This window comes from Carcharodon carcharias, chromosome 6 (genome assembly GCF_017639515.1).
Source record: "Carcharodon carcharias isolate sCarCar2 chromosome 6, sCarCar2.pri, whole genome shotgun sequence".
NCBI classification, from domain to species: domain Eukaryota; kingdom Metazoa; phylum Chordata; class Chondrichthyes; order Lamniformes; family Lamnidae; genus Carcharodon; species Carcharodon carcharias.
The window spans coordinates 188,397,967-188,417,770 of NC_054472.1; the positions used below are offsets into that span (position 1 = coordinate 188,397,967).

The window sequence follows — 19,804 nt, forward strand, 5'->3', positions numbered from 1 at the left end:
GAACTGGTTGGAGAGTGGGATGCACTCAGGGTACACCCTCAATACCTGCCTGTTTCTCCCTGACTGCCTGGTGGTCACCCGTTCCCTCTCTCCCCACGTACTCTTCAGCTGCGGGGTGACCACGTCTCTAAACACGCTTTCCACAAAGCTCTGAACCTCGCAGATGCAGTGACGCATTCCCTGGAGGTTTCATCACAAGGCCTCCTGCCTCCAAATGCCCCATCCCTGTACTCCCGCCAAGGTCAGTTGGTGTGGCGTCCATCCTTCCCACAGCCAATCAGAGAGCAAAAGAGACTCTTCACGACGTGATTGGATGACCCTGGACTGTCAAGTCAAATTGTCTCTGCCCCTCCAATCTCCAGGGTTTTCACAACTGACAACCAAACGTGTTGAAGGAAAACGAAGAAGACACAACATTTTTACGAAGACCTCAATGATTTTTCTTCCAAATGTCGTTCCCTACCACATCCTGAAGATTAATCTTCAATTACTGGAGACTCCACGGCAATCCTGGAGAGTTGATAACCCTCACCCACCATCATCAGTGAAACCCTCCCCCCCACAACAATGTCAGATTTGATAAGATGGTTATCGGTTTTCAGAGAAGCCTCCAATGTCAGTTCGCTGCAGAGCTTGACGAGAGGCTGGGTATTTAATTAATGATGTTTGGTTTATTGTTGTTTGGGACAGACTCTTTCATTATTCCTTGCCTGTCTATCTATAATGATAGCGCGTCTACAAACCTTCTAGGTCACAGTGCATCAGGCATCCTTCAGAAAATCTCTTTTCCCAACCCAAACAGTGCGTGTGGCATACACCATTCAATTATTAATGGTGTGCCTCACTGGTAAACTTCCCTTCGGTTTTTTTTTTGGCCTTGTTTGTATTCATTAAAATTGAAAGCATTGCTGCTGTGGTTTCTCGAGAATTCGCTGTCAAAGGTGGGCTAGACAAACTGGTTCAAAGATCATCCAGGGGTCTCCTGCTTTGGGGCCTGTGGCAGCCTCTCCCAGCTCCCATCCTGGGCCTTTATGAAGGCCCTCGGTCAGTCCACTGCCCACCTAAGGTGCTCATTACGCTCTCCTGCAACCACTTCATGTTAGCCAAGGAAGAGGCCTGATGATCCCTTGGCATCACTTACAGCCACTGCCTGACCAGAAGTGAGGTCTCCAGAAAATACCTCCCTGGCCTAGTGCTTTACATCACATCAGCTAAAAGTACAAGCCTTGAGATAGAAAGCCCGAGTGAATTGCCATATTTTTGCTGCTCTGATAAGGGTCTTGATAAGAATAAATAAGGAGAAAATGTTTCCAGTGGCAGGAAGATCAGTAACCCGAGGACATGGATTTCATATAATTGGCAAAAGAACCTGAGGGGAAGATGAGGAGATTTTTTTTTTTTAGTCACACAGTGAGTTGTTGTAATCTGGAACGGTTGCTTGAAAGGGAGGTGGAAGCAGATTCATTGGTAACTTTGACAAGGGGAATTGGATAAATCTTCAAAAGGAAAGAATTTGAGGGCTTTGGGGAGGGGTGGGGAGGAAGAGCAGGGGGAGTGGAACTAATTGGATAGCTCCTTCAAAGAGTTGGCACAGGCACAATGGGCAGAATGGCCACCTGTGCATCGAGAGTCCATAAAGTACAGCACAGACAACTTAATAACTGTGAGCTGCAGGACAAACAGCAACATCCAGCGGCAACCGAGCGACTAGAGCAGCAGCAACAATCAAATACAGAGCAGAGGAATATTGCAACTAGATGGAAGCAGTTGTTCAAGCAGAAAGGATTTACAAAGTAACTGGAAAATGAGAGAGAAATTGAAAACAGGGAGTGTGGAGATGTTGCAGGAGATGCCTTTAAGGGATATCAACATGACATCACTAGAAGGGAAATGTGTCTTGTGATCCAGTCTTGGTTTCACTTCTGCTTTGAGCAGAGCGCAGACACACAGCTCTGATGCCTTCAAGCTCTCTGCCTATGTACCTAGTCTAAATAAATGAAGCCACAATGTGTTTATTCAATCCCTTATGAGAGATTGGTGCCTTGTGCCTTACAAAGTCAATAAGCTGAAGCTGTTATATCATTATAATAACGGCAGAAATATTACAACAAAGGAAAGAATTGGTTAAAGGAAGAAAAATAAAAGGATGAGGTAAAAGTAATTCAATGTGGAGCATAAATGCTAGCATGGGCTAGTTGGGCCAAATGGGCTGTTATAACAGTGCTGCAAATTTAATGTAACTGACACTGTGCTGTTAATGAAGAATGTGAGAGTGTGTGTAGGAGGGTTTGAGAGAGAGCGTATGGGCAGAATTTTACAATCCACTGTGGTGAGGGCAGACTGGAAAATACAGTGAGCTGGTGGGAAAGGCCATAAAATTCCACCCTTTGTGTAAAGGAGTGTGTGCGAGAGAGTGTGTGTGAGAATTTGTGTGAGTTTGAGCGAGAGAGAGTGTGTGTGTGTGTGTGTGTGTGTGTGTGTGCGTGTGTGTGTGTGTGTGTGAGAGACTGTGTGAGTGAGTGTGCGTATCAGTTGAGAGTGTATGTGTGTCAGTGTGTGTGATTGTGAGATGAAGTGTTTGAGAGTGTGTTGATGTGCGTTTGTCTGAGTGTGTGTTTCTTGAGGGTGGTTGGCAGAGTTCGTGTGTGTGTCTGAGAGAGGGTGTGAGAGTGTGAGTGAGAGAATGTGTTGGAATGTGTCGGTGAGAGTGTGACTGAGAGAGTATGTGTATATTGGAATGTGTGTGTTAGAGCGTATGTCTGAGAGTGTGTTGGAGTGTGAGTGTGATCGATTGTGTGTGTGAGTGTGTGTGACTGGGAGACTGTGTGAGAGAGTGTATATAGAAACATAAGCATAGAAACTAGGAGCAGGAGTAGGCCATTCAGCCCTTCGAGCCTGCTCCGCCATTCATTATGATCATGGCTGATCATCCAACTCAATAGCCTGCTCCCGCTTTCTCCCCATATCCTTTGATCCCTTTTGCCCCAAGAGCTATATCTAACTCATTGTTGAAAACATACAATGTTTTGGCCTCAACTACTTTCTGTGGTAGTGAATTCCACAGGCTCACCACTCTCTGGGTGAAGAAATTTCTCCTCATCTCAGTCCTAAATAGTCTACCCAGTATCCTCAGACTGTGACCCCTGGTTCTGGACTCCCCCACCATCGGGAACATCCTTCCTACATCTACCCTGTCTAGTCCTGTTAGAATTTTATAGGTTTCTATGAGATCCCCCCTCATTCTTCTGAACTCCAACAAATATAATCCTAACCGACTCAATCTCTCCTCATATGTCAATCCCACCATCTCAAGAATCAGTCTGGTAAACCTTCACTGCACTCCCTCTATATCAAGAACATCCTTCCTCAGATAAGGAGACCAAAACTGCACACAATATTCCAGATGTGGTCTCACCAAGGCCCTGTACAATTGCAGCAAGACATACCTGTTCCTGTACTCGAATCCTCTCGCTATGAAGGCCAACATACCATTTGCCTTCTTTACCGCCTGCTGCACCTGAATGCTTACCTTCAGCAACTGGTGTAGAAGGACACCTAGGTCTCGTTGCACATTCCCCTCTCTCAATTTATAGCCATTCTGATAATAATCTGCCTTCCTGTTTTTGCTACCAAAGTGGATAATCTCACATTTATCCACATTATACTGCATCTGCCATGCATTTGCCCACTCACTCAGCTTGTCCAAATCACACTGAAGCATCTCCGCATCCTCCTCACAGCTCACCCTCCCACCCAGCTTTGTGTCATCTACAAATTTGGAGATATTACATTTAGTTCCCTCATCTAAATCATTAATATATATTGTGAATTGCTGGGGTTCCAGCACCGATCCCTGTGGTACCCCACTAGTCACTGCCTGCCATTCGGAAAAAGACCCGTTTATTCCTACTCTTTGTTTCTTGTCTGCCAACCAGTTTTCTATCCATCTCAATACACTTCCCCCAGTCCCATGTGCTTTAATTTTACACACTAATCTCTAATGTGGGACTTTGTTGAAAGCCTTCTGAAAGTCCAAATAAACCAAGTATACGTGAGAGTGTGTCGGAGTGTGCGTGTGAGAAAGGGTGCATGAGAGAGTATGTGTGAGAGTGTGTTGGAGGGTGTGTGTGAATGAGAGAGTGTGAGAGAGAGGGTGTATGTGTGTGTGTTGGAGTGTGAGTGTGAGAGATTGTGTGTGTATGTGTGTGTGCGTGTGTGTGTGCATGTGTGAGAAAATGTATTGTGGGAGAGTGTGTTGGAGAGTGTGTTTGAGTGAGTGTGAGAGATTGTGAGAATGTGGGTGAGAGGGTGTAAATGTGAGTGTGTGGTGGAGTGAGTGTCAGAGATTGTGTGTGTGTGAGTGAGAGAGTGTGCGTGAGAGATTGTATGTGTGAGAGTGTATTGGAGTGTGTGTTTGAGAGAGTGTGTGTGAGAGGGTGTATATGTGTGTGTGTGTGTTGGAGGGTGTGAGAGAGTGCGTGTGAGAGGGTGTATATGTGAGTGTGTGTTGGAGTGAGTGTGAGAGATTGAGAGAATGTGGGTGAGAGGGTGTATATATGAATGTGTGTTGGAGTGACTGTGAGAGATTGTATGTGTGAGTGTGTGTGTGAGAGGGTGTGTGTGTGTGTGAGTGTATTTATGAGAGTGTGTGTTTGAGAGAGTGCGTGTGAGAGGGTGTATATGTGAGTGTGTGTTGGAGTGAGCGTGAGAGATTGTGTTTGTGAGTGAGAATGTGTGTGTGTGAGAGAGTGTATATATGAGAGATTGTTTGTGTGAGAGTGTGAGTGAGAGTGTGTGTGAGAGTGTATATATGAGAGATTGTGTGTGTGAGTGAGAGTGTGTGTGTGTGAGTGTATCTATGAGAGATTGTGTGAGAGTGTGTCTGTGTGAGAGAGTGTGTGTATGAGAGTGTGAGTGAGAGTGTGTGTGTGTGTGAGAGAGTGTATATATGAGAGGTTGTTTGTGTGAGAGTGTGTGTGAGAGTGTGTGAGTGATAGTGTGTGTGTGAGAGTGTGTGTGTGAAAGTGTGTGTGTGTGTGTGTGAGAGAGTGTGTATATATGAGATTGTTTGTGTGAGAGTGTGAGTGAGAGTGTGTGAGAGAGTGTATATATGAGAGATTGTGTGTGTGAGAATGTGTGAGTGAGAGTGTGTGTGTGTGAGTGTATATATGAGAGATTGTGTGAGAGTGTGAGTGAGAGAGTGTGTGTGAGAGTGTATATATGAGAGATTGTTTGTGTGAGAGTGTGAGTGAGAGTGTGTGTGAGAGTGTATATATGAGAGATTGTTTGTGTGAGAGTGTGTGTGAGAGTGAGTGTGTGTGTGTGTGTGTGAGAGAGAGTGTATATATGAGAGAGTGTGTGTGAGAGTGAGTGTGTGAGAGAGTGTATATATGAGAGTGTGTGTTTGAGAGAGTGAGTGAGAGAGTGAGTGTGAGTGAGAGTGAGTGTGTGAGAGTGTGTGTGTGTGAGAGAGAGTGTATGTGAGAGTGGGTGTGTGTGTGTGTGTGTGTGTGTGTGTGTGTGTGTGTGTGTGTGTGTGTGTGTGAGTGCCTGTGTATGTGTATGTTGGAGTGTCTGTGTGTTTGTGTATAACGCTTGTGTATATAAACGACTGCTGCACCTTCCAGAACACTCCATTAACTCTTTTGCCTTTCTTCCTTCTCCAGTGTTTGTTCAAGCAAGCAAGTTGCAGCATCATATTTTTTCTGCCCATGGGCAGGAGGACAAGATCTATGACTGCTCACAGTGCCCACAGAAGTTTTTCTTCCAAACAGAATTGCAGGTATTTGAGAATAATTATGCTGCCTTGATGACATGTGTTATTTATGAATCTTCGCTGCAACAGAAATCACCCTCTTTTAGAAAGATGTTCCATTGTGTGGATTTTTTTTTAAGGATCCCAGGTGGATTGTGGGAAGAGGAGGAGGTCATTCTACCCCTCCAACCCATTCTACCATTCAGTGAAACCATTGACATCCATTTACCAGTCTTGATTCTGTAACCCTTTACACCGTTGAGTTGAAAGATCTCTCGATCTCGGATTTGGAATTGTTAATTGGACGATGGTCCACTTCTTTTTGCAGAAGCGAGGTCTACAAATCCACCACCCTTTTGGTGAATAAGTGTTTCCTAATTTCTCTTCTGCATGTTCTGGCTGTGATTTTAAGCACCTTCCAAACCCATGACCACTACCATCTAGAAGGACAAGGGCAGCAGATAGATGGGAACACCACCACCTGGAAGTTCCTCTCCAAGTCACTCACCATCCTGACCTAGAAATATATCGCTGTTCCTTCACTGTCGCTGGGTCAAAATCCTGGAACTCCCTCCCTAACAGCGCTGTGGGTGTACCTACACCACATGGACTGCAGCGGCTCAAGATGGCAGCTCACCACCATCTTCTCAAGGGCAACTAGGGATGGGCAATTAGTGCCAGTGACGCCCAAGTCTGACGAGCAGAGAAAGTTTCTCTCTATCTTCTCAATCAATTCATTTCAGAATCCTAAAAGCCTCCATTAAATCACTTGTTAACCATCTATATTCCAGTTATCAGAAATTTAACTAAGCCTGAATTATAAATGCAAATTTTTTGAGTTCAGTGATTGGTTGAACCTGAGACTCCAATTCGGAGAGTTTGTGGTTATGATTCACCCTCAGTTAGATTGTGATGTCTTGCCCCATTCAGTATGGATCCATTTATTTAGAGTTTGTTGTTATTCATTCCCGGGACTTGAGTGTCACTGGCATTTATTGCCCATCCCTAGTTGCCCTTGAGAAGATGGTGGTGAGCTGCCTTCTTGAACCGCTGCAGTTCATGTGGTGTAGGTACACCCACAGTGCTGTTAGGGAGGGAGTTCCAGGATTTTGACCCAGCGACAGTGAAGGAACGGCGATATATTTCTAAGTCAGGATGGTGAGTGACTTGGAGGGGAACTTCCAGGTGGTGGTGTTCCCATCTATCTGCTGCCCTTGTCCTTCTAGATGGTAGTGGTCATGGGTTTGGAAGGTTCTGTCTGAGGAGCCTTGGTGAATTTCTGTAGTGCATCTTGTAGATGGTACACACACTGCTGCTACTGTGCATCGGTGGTGGAGGGAGAGAATGTTTGTGGATGTGGTGCCAATCAAGTGGGCTGCTTTGTCCTGGACAGTGTCAAGCTTCTTAAGTGTTGTGGGAGCTGCACTCATCCAGGCAAGTGGGGAGTATTCCATCACACTCCTGACTTGTGCCTTGTAGATGGTGGATAGGCTCTGGAGAGTCAGGAGGCGAGTTACTCACCACCTCTGACCTGCTCTTGTAGCCACAGTATTTATATGGCTGATGAAAATAAGTTGACGCAGCACTAACATATCGATTACGCTAAGGTATTATATTAATTTTGGTGAAACCTATAAATTGTGAAGACCTTAGGAACTGGCTTCAGTTTGTCATTTTTGCAGCTATTCTTATTTTCACAGGGGTCGGTAGGTGTACAAGAATTAAAATTGCAGATGAATGGGGAGTTCTTTACCCAGTGTGCATATAGGCAGAAAGCTGTTCTGGCCCTGAGACAGAATCATGCTCGCATTCATTCCCAGAGATAGAGGGGTTTCTCTGTCACTATGCATGCTGGGTAAAGAGTTTGCCATTCCACAAGAGCTGTTTCTCCCACAAGAGCTTCTTCCACCTCACACTCGCCAGCCTACGCTGAGCTGACAGGAATTTGAGAGTAGGACAGGAGCAAGCTGCATGGGGAGGGTGTGGGGGAACAACAGGAATCCCAACTCTTTTACCCAGAGAGTGGTGAGAATGTGGAACTGGCCACCACAGGAAATGCTTGAAGCAAATATTATAGATATACTTGAGGGGAAGCTGGATAAGAAGGTGAGGCAGAAGGGAGTAGAGGGTTATGATGATTGATTTAGATGAGGAGAGATGAGAAAAGACTCACTTGGGGCAAGAAGCCAGCATTGACTGGTTGGGCCAAATGGCCTGTTTCTAAAGTTATTGGCCCTCCCACCTAGCGGGATTTTACGGTCCCACCGAACTGAATGAGATTTAAATGGCTGGCTGCATCCTCCGGGGTGAGCGGGGGGGTGGTGAGGGGGACACGCTGTGGGGGGTACATGAAATCCTGGCCTTGGAGTTGTGCTACTTCCTTTAGCAGATAATATTGTATCGCCAAATATTGGACTGTAAGGAATATCGATATGAGGACCTTCAATTACACGGATAGATTGGAGAAGTTGGGACCGTTCTCCTTGGAGAAGATAAGGCTGAGAGGAGATTTGACAGAGGTGTTCAAAACCATGAGAGGTCTGGACCGAGTAGATAGGGAGAAACTCTTCCCACTGGTGGAAGGGTTGGCAACCGATTTAGGGTGAATGACAACAGTAGCAAATTTGACATGAGGATATAGGAACAGGAGTAGGCCATTCGGTCCATCAAGCCTGCTCTGCCAGGCAGTTAGATCATGGCTGATCCTCCAACTCAACACCACTTTCCCCACGCTATCCCTTGATGTCATCAGTATCCAGAAATCTATCAACTTCTGTCTTGATCATACGCAATGATTGAGCTTCCTCAGTCTCTGGGGTAGAGATTCACAGATTCACCACCGTCTGAGTGAAGAAATTCCTCCTCATCTCAATCTTAAATGGCCTGCCCCTTATTCTGAGACTGTGTCCCCTGGTTCCAGACTCACCAGCCGGGGGAAACATCCTATCCACATCTACCCCGACACGCCCTGTGGATTTCATTGAGGTCACCCCTCATGCTTCAAAACTCTAGGGAATGCAGTCTTTGGGCAGGATATTCTGGCTCTGCCCACCGCTGGCATCGCCTGGTCCCAATGAAAGTCAATGGGCTTTTGGCTGGCCCACCACCTCCCCCAGGGCAGATCCCACCATGGCTGGGCCAGATAATCCCAGCCCCAGTCTCCTCAGTCTCTCCTAACAAGGCTATCCCAGCATCCCTCCGTGGCAGATATATCCTTCCTTAGATAAGGAGACAAAAACTGTGCAAGATACTCCAGGTGAGGTCTCACCAAGGCCCTATATGACGGCAGCAAAATGTTCTTACTTCTGTACTCCAGGAAGAAACTTTTTCACGCAGCGATTAGTTAGGACCTGGAATTCGGTGTCTGAGAGTCTGGTGGTGGCACGTTCAATCGAGGCATTCAAGAGGGAATTGATTAACTATCTGTAGATAAGAAATTTGTAGGGACACGGGTTAAGATCAGGGGAGTGCAGCTAGGTGAGTTGCTGTTGCAGAGAGCCAGTACAGACGAGATGGGCTGAATTACCTCCTGTGTGGCAACCATTCTGTGATAACTGACCGGGAATAGCACAGGCTTCACTCGCCATCTCGATCAAATGTCTAATCGGTGGGATATGATTCGAACTATGAGACATGAAATCAGGACCATGTCTACCCTCCCAGTTGGATGCAAAAAGATTTGGTTGCGTTATTTGAAGTAGAGCAGGGAGTCCCCTCCACCCTAATGTCCTGGTCAATTTTTATCCCTTCACCAACATGATTATCAGATTGCTGTTTGTGGGAGCTTGCTGTGCACAAATTGGTTGCCATGCTCTACATTTCAACTAAGACTACACTTCAAAGCTACTTCATTTGATGTAAGAGCTTTGGAATGTCTTGAGGTTGTCAAAGGTACGATATAAAAGCACCTTTTTATATCTTAAAAGGCTAAAATTTGCTGGGTTTTTTGACATTTGTTAGAGGGAAAGTTACGATCAGGAATTGAATTAAGTTCCCTCCTGCCCCCCGCCCCCAAACACAGGGGTTAATACCACAGATGGGCAGCAGCACAGAGTGGGTTCTTTACACCAAAACCAATCCCATCTACACACAATCATAGAAAAAAAACAGAAACTAGGAGCAGGAGTAGGCCATTCGGCCCTTCGAGCCTGTTCTGCCATTCAACATGATCATGGCTGATCCTCTATCTTAACGCCATGTTCCCACTTTCTCTCCATACCCCTTGATGTCCCTAATGTCCAAAAAATTATCAATTTCTTACTTGAATATACTGAGTGACCCAACCTCCACAGCCTTTCGTGGTAGAGAATTCCACAGATTGACCACCCTCTGGGTGAGAACATTTTTCCTTATCCCAGTCCTAAATGGTCAACCCCATATCCTGAGACTGTGACCCCTGGTTCTAGACACCCCAACCAGGGGAAACATCCTCCCTGCATCTAGTCTGTCTAGCCCTGTTAGAATTTGGTACGTTTCAATCAGATCCTCTCTCATTCTTCTAAACTCTAGTGAGTACAGGTCCAGTCAAACCAATCTCCTCATATGACAGTCCTGCCATTCCTGGTATCAGCCTAGTGAACCTTCGCTGCACTCCCTCTATGGCAAGTATATCCTTTCTTAGGTAGGAAGACCAAAACTACACACAATACTCCAGGTGTGGTCTCACCAAGGCCCTGTATAACTGCAGTAAAGACATCCCTACTTCTGAACTCAAATCCTTTTGTAATGAAGGCCAACATACCATTTACCTTCCTAACTGCTTGTTGCACCTGGTGTACAGGGACACCCAGATCCCTTTGTACACCCACATTTCCCAATATATCACCATTTAAATAATACCCCGCCTTTCTGTTCTTCACACCAAAGTGTATAACTTCACATTTATCCACTTTATACTGTATCCGCCATGTGTTTAACCACACACACAACTTGTCTAAATTGCCCTGAAGCCTCCTTGCATCCTCCTCACAACCCCGCCCAGTTTTGTGTCGTCAGCAAACTTGGAAATATTGCATTTGGTTTCCTCATCCAAGTTATTTATACATATCGTGAATAGCTGGGGCCCAAGCACTGATCCCAGGAGGAAATCAATCACCACAGCAATGTCATCAAACCAAAGGAATTTGTAATACCGGGTTAATAAACTCCAAGATTTTGTGTCATTTAGCAACAATATATTGCATTTATATTGGAGCAAAACATTCTAAACTATGTCACAGGAAAGTAAGGAAGTGAAATTTGACAACTGTGAGGAGATTTTTGGGCAAATGACCAAAAGCTGCGTCCAAGAGGTAGGTTTAAGGTACGTCTTAAAGGTGGAAAGCGAGGTTTATGGAGGGAATTCCAGAGGTTGTGGCCTAGGCAACTGAAGGCAAGGCTGCCAATGGTGGAGAGATTAAAATTGGGGATGCTCAAGAGGCCAGAATTGGAGGGGGTTGGGGGGGTGCGTGGGGGGTCAGGATCTCGAAGGGTAGTGGTGTAGTACGCCTTTAAGGAATCGCAGCATGTCATCAGTTGAAGGGGAGTGTATCATGTGATCCACTCTCAGTCTATCTTTGGCCTGTGATCAGAACACAGCAGACACAGCTCTGCTACTGTCTTCAAGTGTTCTACCTTTGTATAAGTGCTCCTATGTGCCTAGACTCAGTAAATGAAGCAACAACGTGTTTATCCAATCCCTCATGTATGACCTGTGCCTTTATATCACTACTATAAACACAACAACATGGTGTTCAGCAGTGGTCAAACAGCCTGACAGGTACAACATGGTGAACAGCCTTCGATCATGCTACATGGCATGAGACGATCCAAATCGATTTGGTCAGACCACGAAGAGTTCACAGCACAGAGAATGTTGAAATCTCAGTGTGGTGACTGCACAGAAAAGCTTTGAAGACACAGCGTCAGGAGAGTGCTCAAATAAAGAGCTGGTCTGCAGACAAGATTCCCTCATGGTGAGATTGCAGTGGACAGCCTGTCAGCTCCGTGAGTGGGATAGCATGGTTCGAGAGGACAAGCACTGGGTTAGCCAGAGAGGTGAGTGACCTGGGCGTGGGCCGGATCATAGCGCGTGAGGGAGAGTCAAACAAAAAAACGAACAAAACCATCATAAAGAAGGTGGAGATTCAGAAAAGCACGAGAAAGCGGCTACAGTGACACCTACCCCAGGTACTGTAGGAGAAGGTAGGCCAAAGGGATGTTGACAAAGTGTCCACAACATTCCCCAGTTTGAATTGGGATGCAGCTGACCGACTATCCAAATTCAGAATTTAAACAGCGTACAGAGCTATGGTTTCTTGATTCAGGTGTGTCTGAACCACACAGGCAAGCAAGCTGTAAAAATTCGGCTAGCAGTTGAGAATGGAGGTCTACACAGGCTGGACACATCCAGATTAACAGCGGAAGACCAGTTCAGTATCAGGTTAAACTTCCATATTCATCGACTGAAGTTCATAACATTTTGACAACTGTCTACAGGATCCATAGAGCACGTGGTCAGCAGATGCAGAGAAAAGGGTGCGAACTGTGATTTTTTCCAAACTCTGTGCTAGCAGACGGAATTGTTGAGTTGAAGCATTCCAGCAAGGTCTACCAGACAAGCCCAAAACATATAGCATCGAAAAGCTACTGAAGGATGGACCTAAGTATGAAATGATCCTCGCAGGCCAACAGAGCTCACAGGTCCTAAGTACAACCCCAATTGTTGATGTCCTTACTAGAACACCCAAACCTAGCAAGACGTGTGGAAGGTGTGGCATTCTGCATGCACAGAGGGAATGCTCAGCTCTCCATCCATCCTGTAAGGCTTGTGGCAGAAAGGGCCATTAGCAGCAGGAGGTGCACTAGAGCAAAGGCTGAAGCAACTACAAAGAGCCATGCACTGGTCCAAACAGACCCTACACAACGGGGAACCTTCAAGCAGTAAGAATGACCATCCGGCATCTGGTCAGAAACATATACATGAGTTGATTAATTGACAAACCAGAAAATAATGATGATGTGCACAACGAGATGAAAAGCGGTGAACACATTTCACACCGTCAATCTCATGGAAAACATTGATACTGTCACACCATCCAAAGTGTTTACCAAGATTCAAACGATCTGCCTTAAGGAAGTTGGTAACCAGTTTTTATTGGCCAATATTGACACAGGAGCAAGTTCCTACATACTACCTCAAGAAGCTTGACAGTATCCGGGACAAAGCAGCCTGCTTGATTGGCACCCCATCCATAAACATTCGCTCCCATCACCACGTTGTGAAAGACCTGGTGAACTTGCTATCAGGTCTAGGAGAGGAAAGACCGGCAGGAAAGCTCGGGCTAAGGCCAAGTCTCGCTCCTCCCGGGCTGAACTGCAGGTCTCGGTGTGGCCACATTCACAGGGTGCTGAGAAAGGGCAACTATGCTGAGCGCCTGGCTGCCGGAGCCGCGAGTATCTGACGGCTGAAATCCTCAGGCTGGTCAAATTTCACCCATCTGCCGTGGTGGGATTTGAACCTGGGTCCCCAGAGAGCATTACCCTGGGTCTCTGGATTACTAGTCCAGTGGCAACACCACCACCTCCCCCAAACTCTGAAGCTTCGAGCTTTGTATCCATCTATATCTGTTCTTAAAAATAGAAAATGCTGGGAAATCTCAGCAAGTCTAGCAGTGTCCTTGGAGAGAAAAACAGAGTTAACGTTTTGAGTCTGTATGACTTCTTCAGAGCTCTGCTCCAGCATTTTCTGTTCTTGACAACAGATTTCCAGCATCCGCAGTATTTTGCTTTTATATCTGTTCTCATGTGCCTAGTCTCAATAAATGAGTGCACCAACACGTTAACCCAATCCCTTATGAGTGATTGGTGCCTTTACATCATTATAACTACATGACAGGTGGAGGAGAGAGATAGGGAGGAGGTTAAACACATGGAGGTAAGCTGAACTTATTTGTATCATTTGTAATGAGTCTGGAGCAACGCTCGCTTCTGTGCACCCGTTTTTAAGGTCTACGTACCCGAATCAATTTTGCAATTCTGTCTGGAACTTTGGATGAAATGGAAATGGAGAGCGCTGTGGGAAATGAGTGTTGTCACTTCTATATTGCGTTTTTCATACTCAAGGCAAGAGATCTGAGTGGAGGGTAATTCATACCATGGGAGCACCATATCTGCAGAGAATGATATTTATATTCCTTACAGCCCCGTTGTTGCATAGAAACACGCACAGAGATTCTATTTAAATGTTTTACTTGAAATCAGAAATTTATGTACATTTCAGTGTCTGAAAATTCTGAGAACACAACCTCTCGTAAACAGGAAATTGCAAATGTATTTGGAAACAAATGCTTCGTCCCTCACACATATATCTCAACACATCGGGAAACTGCCAATTGTTGTCAGTGCCGAATCCTTTCTAAGGTTATTGTGTAATTGTGAAGCGTGATTAAAACGAGTGCCAGCCGTGGCTCTGTGGGAAGCGCTCTCGCCTCTTGAGTCAGGAAGTTGTATACCCGTGGCCCCAGTTGAGAAACTTGAGCAGAGTCCAGGCTGATGCTCCATGTGCAGTACGAGGGGATGCTGCACCGTCAGAGGAGCCGTGTTTCAGATGAGACATTTAACCCAGGTTGCATCTACTCTCTCGTGACATAAAAGGTCAATTTCGGTATGAAGTTCAGTACCGGTGTGATACCAAGTACGTCAGCCGTATGTCCTAGCGGCTGGCTGACTTAATCAAACAGCGTGTTCCTTCAGTTGTTCATATTGGGCAGAGTACAGACCGTACTTAACCTGCCCACGCTTGCAAAGCCCAAAACAAGGCATTTATTGTTAGCTTGGACTCCACAATTGGGCAGCACTCACTGACCAATCCTGAGTGTGCTAATAGCTACACTCATGACCAATTCAGGATAATCAGTCGAGCTAGTAGTGTGGCTCATTTACGCTTGCCTGAGGCTGCTTTTATTCATATGCAGTGTCCCATCCTGTGCAAACAGAAGGGATATTTTCAAGCCTTGCATCTTTTTTGAATTACCCGGAAGCTTGGAGAGCCTATAGTTCCCCATTGCTTTTTTTGTAGTAATGCCTCGACCAATCAGAATTGACCTGCTAACCAATCAGCACCCTTTTCTGCAGTGTAAATTCTTGTGGTGATTTGAAATTTGGCATTACTGTGTTTGTCTGATGAGCGCAAGACCAAAAGATTCAGCAACATGTCTCTCTTTTCAGTGATATTCAAGCTCTGAACTACCAAGTGATAGTTTGTACATATAAGATTTCATGACCAGTACTGCACTGGAGGGGGTGCAGAGGAGATTTACCAGGATGCTGCCTGGGCTGGAGAGTCTGAGCTATGAGGAAAGATTGGATAGGCTGGGGTTGTTTTCCTTGGAGCAGTGAAGGTTGAGAGGGGACCTAATAGAGGTGTATAGGATTACGAGGGACATAGATAGGGTGGATAGGAGGGCACTTTTTCCATTAGTAGAGGGGCCAATAACAGGGGGCTTGGATTTAAGATAAGTGGTGTAGGGATAACAGGGGAGTTGAGGAGAATTATTTTCACCCAGAGGGTGCTGGGAGTCTGGAACTCACTGCCTGAAAGGGTTGTTGAGTCAGAAACTCTCATAACATTTAAGAAGTATTTAGAAATTCACTTGCGTTGTCATAGCCTCCAGGAGTATGTGCCAAGCGCTGGAAAATGGGATTAGTGTGGTCAGATCTTTGTTGACCGGTGCGAACACGATGGGCCGAATGGCCTCCTTCTGTGCTGTAACCGTCTATGAGTCTATTTGGAGAGCAGTTCTCCCCAGTGTCCTAGGGTTTGTATAGTTCACTCAACCAACATTGCTAAAAGATAGATTACCTCATTGCAATGAACAAACTGGCATTTCCCTACATTGTAACAGTGACAATGTTTAAAAGTTATATCAGCGGCTCTGAAACGCTTTGGGACTTGTGAGATCCTGAAATGATAATTTTATAAAAACAAACATGTGGAGGAAGACAAATGAAGTTTTAGACCTAAGGCCTTGAGTTGGGTGGAGTTGAGAGACTTGAGGGTGAGTGGGGGGCAGTGAGTGTGGCCGGGTGGTTAACAGTGAGGTTGAGTGTCTTGGGCTACAGGAAGATATATATACGGGGTGGTCAAATGGGCAGATAAGTGGCAGATGGAATTTAACCCTGAAAAGTGTGAGGTGATACACTTTGGAAGGAGTAATTTGACAAGGAAATATGACACTAGGAAGTTCTGAGGAACAAAGGGACCTTGGTGTGTGTGTCCATAGATCTCTGAAGGCAGAGGGGCATGTTAGTGGGGTGGTGAAAAAGGCATATGGGACACTTGCTTTTATCTATTGAGGCATAGATTACAAAAGTAGGGAGGTCATGTTGGAGTTGTATAGAACCTTGGTGAGGCCACAGCTGGAGTACAGTGTGCAGTTCTGGTCGCCACATTATAGGAAGGATGTGATTGCACTGGAGGGGGTGCAGAGGAGATTCACCAGGGTGTTGCCTGGGATGAAACATTTAAGTTATGAAGAGAGGTTGGATAGACTTGGGTTGTTTTTGTTGGAGCAGAGAAGACTGAGGGGCGACCTGATTGAGGTGTACAAGATTATGAGAGGCATGGACAGGGTGGATAGGGAGCAGCTGTTCCCCTTAGTTGAAGGGTCAATCACAGGGGACATAAGTTCAAGGTGGGGGGCAGAAGGTTTAGGGGGGATGTGAGGAAAAACTTTTTAACCCAGAGGGTGGTGACGGTCTGGAATGCGCTGCCTGGGAGGGTGGTGGAGGCGGGTTGCCTCACATCCTTTAAAAAGTACCTGGATGAGCACTTGGCACATCATAACATTCAAGGCTATGGGCCAAGTACTGGTAGATGGGATTAGGTAGGTAGGTCAGGTGTTTCTCACGTGTCAGTGCAGACTTGATGGGCCGAAGGGCCTCTTCTGCACTGTGTGATTCTGTGATTTTGTGATGAGGCAGTGATGGGCTGCAAGGCCAGGGGGAGAAATCATGGCCCTGGTTTTTCTCCTGTTTCCGACCCCTACAACATGCATGTTATTTTTTCCCACTTTCAAAATTCACCCACCAGTTTTCTTTAATTTGAGCTCTTCATACTTAACTGTAGCCACCATCATTAATATGCCACCCGACACACTTTGCATCAGACGTGTGCGAATGTTTTTCTATTCTCTCTGAGTGTGGTGGTCATTGGCTAGGCCAGCATTTGTTGCCCATCCCTAACTGCCCTTGAGAAGGTTGTGGTGAGCTGCCTTCTTGAGCCGCTGCAGTCCATGTGGTGTAGGTCCACCCACAGTGCTGTTAGGGAGGGAGTTCCAGGATTTTGACCCAGCGACAGTGAAGGAACGGCGATATATTTCCAAGTCAGGGTGGTGAGTGGCTTGGAGGGGAACTTCCAGGTGGTGGTGTTCCCATCTATCTGCTGCCCTTGTCGTTATGGACGGTAGTGGTCGTGCGTTTGGAAGGTGCTGTCTAAGGAGCCTCTGACAATGCAGCACTCCCTCAGAACTGTCCCTCCAAAACTGCAGTGCTCCCTCAGTATAACTCTCTGGCAGCGCATCATTCCTTCAGTACGGAGTGGTAGTGGTCGTGGGTTTGGAAGGTGCTGTTGAAGGGGCTTTGGTGAATTGCTGCACTGCATCATGTAGTTGGTACACACTGCTGCTACTGTGCATTAGTGGTGGAGGGAGTTGCTAGTGGAGATAATGGATGTGGTGCCAATCAAGCGGGCTGCTTTGTCTGGATGGTGTTGAGCCTCTTGAGTGTTGTGGGAGCTGTACTCATCCAGGCAAGTGGGGAGTATTTCATCACACTCCTGACTTGTGCCTTATATATGGTGGACAGGCTTTGTGGAGTCAGGAGGTGAGTTACTCGCTGCAGAATTCCTAGCCTCTGACCTGCTCTTGTAGCCCCAGTATTTATATGGCTAGTCCAGTTCAGTTTCTGATCAATGATAACCTCAAAATGTTGATAGTGGAGGATTGAGTGTTGGTAATGCCATTGAACATCAAGGGGTGATGGTTAGATTCTCTCTTGTGGGAGATGGTCATTGCCTGGCACTTGTGTGGCGTGAATGTTACTTGCCACTTGTCAGCCCAAGCCTGGATATTGTCCAGGTCTTGCTGCTTGTGGACATGGACTGCTTCAGTATCTGAGGAGTCATGAATAGTGCTGAACATTGTGCAATCATCAACGAACATCCCCACTTCTGACCTTATGATGGAAGGAAGGTCATTGATGAAGCAGCTGAAGATGATTGGGCCGAGGACACTACCCTGAGGGACTCCTGCAGTGGTGTCCTGGAGCTGGGATGATTGACCTCCAACAGCCACAACCATCTTCCTTTGTGCTAGGTGTGACTCTAACCAGCAGGGAGTTTTCCCCCTGATTCCCATTGACTCCAGTTTTGCTAGGGCTCCTTGATGCCACACTCGGTCAACTGCTGCCTTGATATCAAGGTCAGTCACTCTCGACTCACCTAGAGAGTTCAGCTGTTTTGTCCATGTTTGAACCAAGGCTGTAATGAGGTCAGGAGCTGAGTGGCCCTGGTGGAACCCAAACTGAGTGTTTGCGAGCAGGTTATTGCTAAGCAAGTGCTGCTTGATAGCACTGTCGACAACCCCTTCCCTTCTTTTACTGCAGCTATACAGGACCTTGGTGAAACCACATCCGGAGTACTATGTGCAGTTTTGGTCTCCTTACTTAAAAAAAAATATAATTGCTTTTGAAGCAGTTCAGAGAATGTTCACTTGCCTCTTTCCTGGGATGAAGAGTTTGTCTTATAAAGAAAAGTTGAACAGGTTGGGCCTATACCCATTGGAGTTTATAAGAATGAGACGTGATCCTATTGAAACATATAAGACCCTGAGAGGACTTGATAGGGTGGATACCTGGAGAATGTTTCCTCTTGTGAGGGAGACTAAAACTAGGGAACATAGCTTAAATATAAGAGATCTCCCTTTTAAGACAGAGTTGAGGAGAAATACTTTCTCCCAGAAAGTTCCCCAGAAAGTAGTGAAGGCTGGGTCATTGAATTCAAGGCTGAGTTAGACAGATTTTTGTTTGACAAGGGAGTCAAGGATTATGGGAGGCAGACAGGAAAGTGGAGTTGACCACAACCAGATCAGCCATGATCTTATTGAATGGTGGAGCAGGCTCGAGGGGCCGAATGTCCTACTCCTGCTTCTGTATTCCTATGCTGCATCACTTTGCTGATGAATGAGAGTAGACTGCTACATACGAACATATGATTTAGGAGCAGGAGTAGGCCACTTGACCCTTCGAGCCTCATCCACCATCCAATAATATCATGGCTGATCTGACTGTAATCACCCGCCTACTCCCGATTATGAGGTGGTAATTGGCCGGTTTGGGTTTGTTCTGCTTTTTGTGGACAGGACATAACCTGGATAATTTTCTACATTACTGGGTAGATGTCAGTGTTATAGCTGCACCGGAACAACTTGGCTGGGGTGTTAATAGTAAGTTAGTTATATTGTTTAGATTGTTAAGATACACAGTGAAGGGGATTGTTTAATTAAGTGCTTTGATCATGTATAACTAGGGGACAGCTGGGACACTGGCTGTTGAAAGGAGAGGTATGAGACTGTACAGTCAGTGAACTCTCTTAGTAAAGAAAAGTCCTGTCTTGTTTTTGATTTCACCAACCGGCTTTGATTCTGCTAACATAGAGGTCCAGCTAGTCCTGGAGCACAAGTCTTTAGTACTATTGGCAATATATTGTCAGGGCCCATAGCCATTGCAGTATTCAGTGCCTTCAGCCATTCCTTGATATCACGTGGAGTGAATTGAATTGGCTGAAGCCTGGAATCGGTGATGCTGAGATAGTCTGGAGGAAGCCAATATGGATCACGCACTCGGCACTTCTGGCTGAAGATGGTTGCAAATTCTTCAGCCTTGCCATTTGAGCTGATGTCATCATTGAGGATAGGGATCTTTGTGGAGCCTCCTCCTCCTGTTAGTTGTTTAATTGTCCATCATCATTCACGACTCTGCTGCAAACCCCAATTCGGAAATTGAAGGGGCCTC

The 19,804-nt window shown here is 46.0% G+C and overlaps 1 protein-coding gene across 7 annotated transcripts in view; it reads left to right on the plus strand.

Moving 5' to 3' along the window:
* The window catches only part of LOC121279188 (zinc finger protein 521), a 547,824-nt gene that overhangs the window by 461,655 nt on the left and 66,365 nt on the right, over positions 1-19,804 (plus strand). For all 7 annotated transcript variants that reach the window (XM_041190196.1, XM_041190191.1, XM_041190194.1 and 4 more), the window contains one exon: positions 5,667-5,782. In XM_041190196.1, coding sequence (XP_041046130.1) covers positions 5,667-5,782 — 116 coding nt within the window. The remainder of the gene's footprint in view (positions 1-5,666; positions 5,783-19,804) is intronic.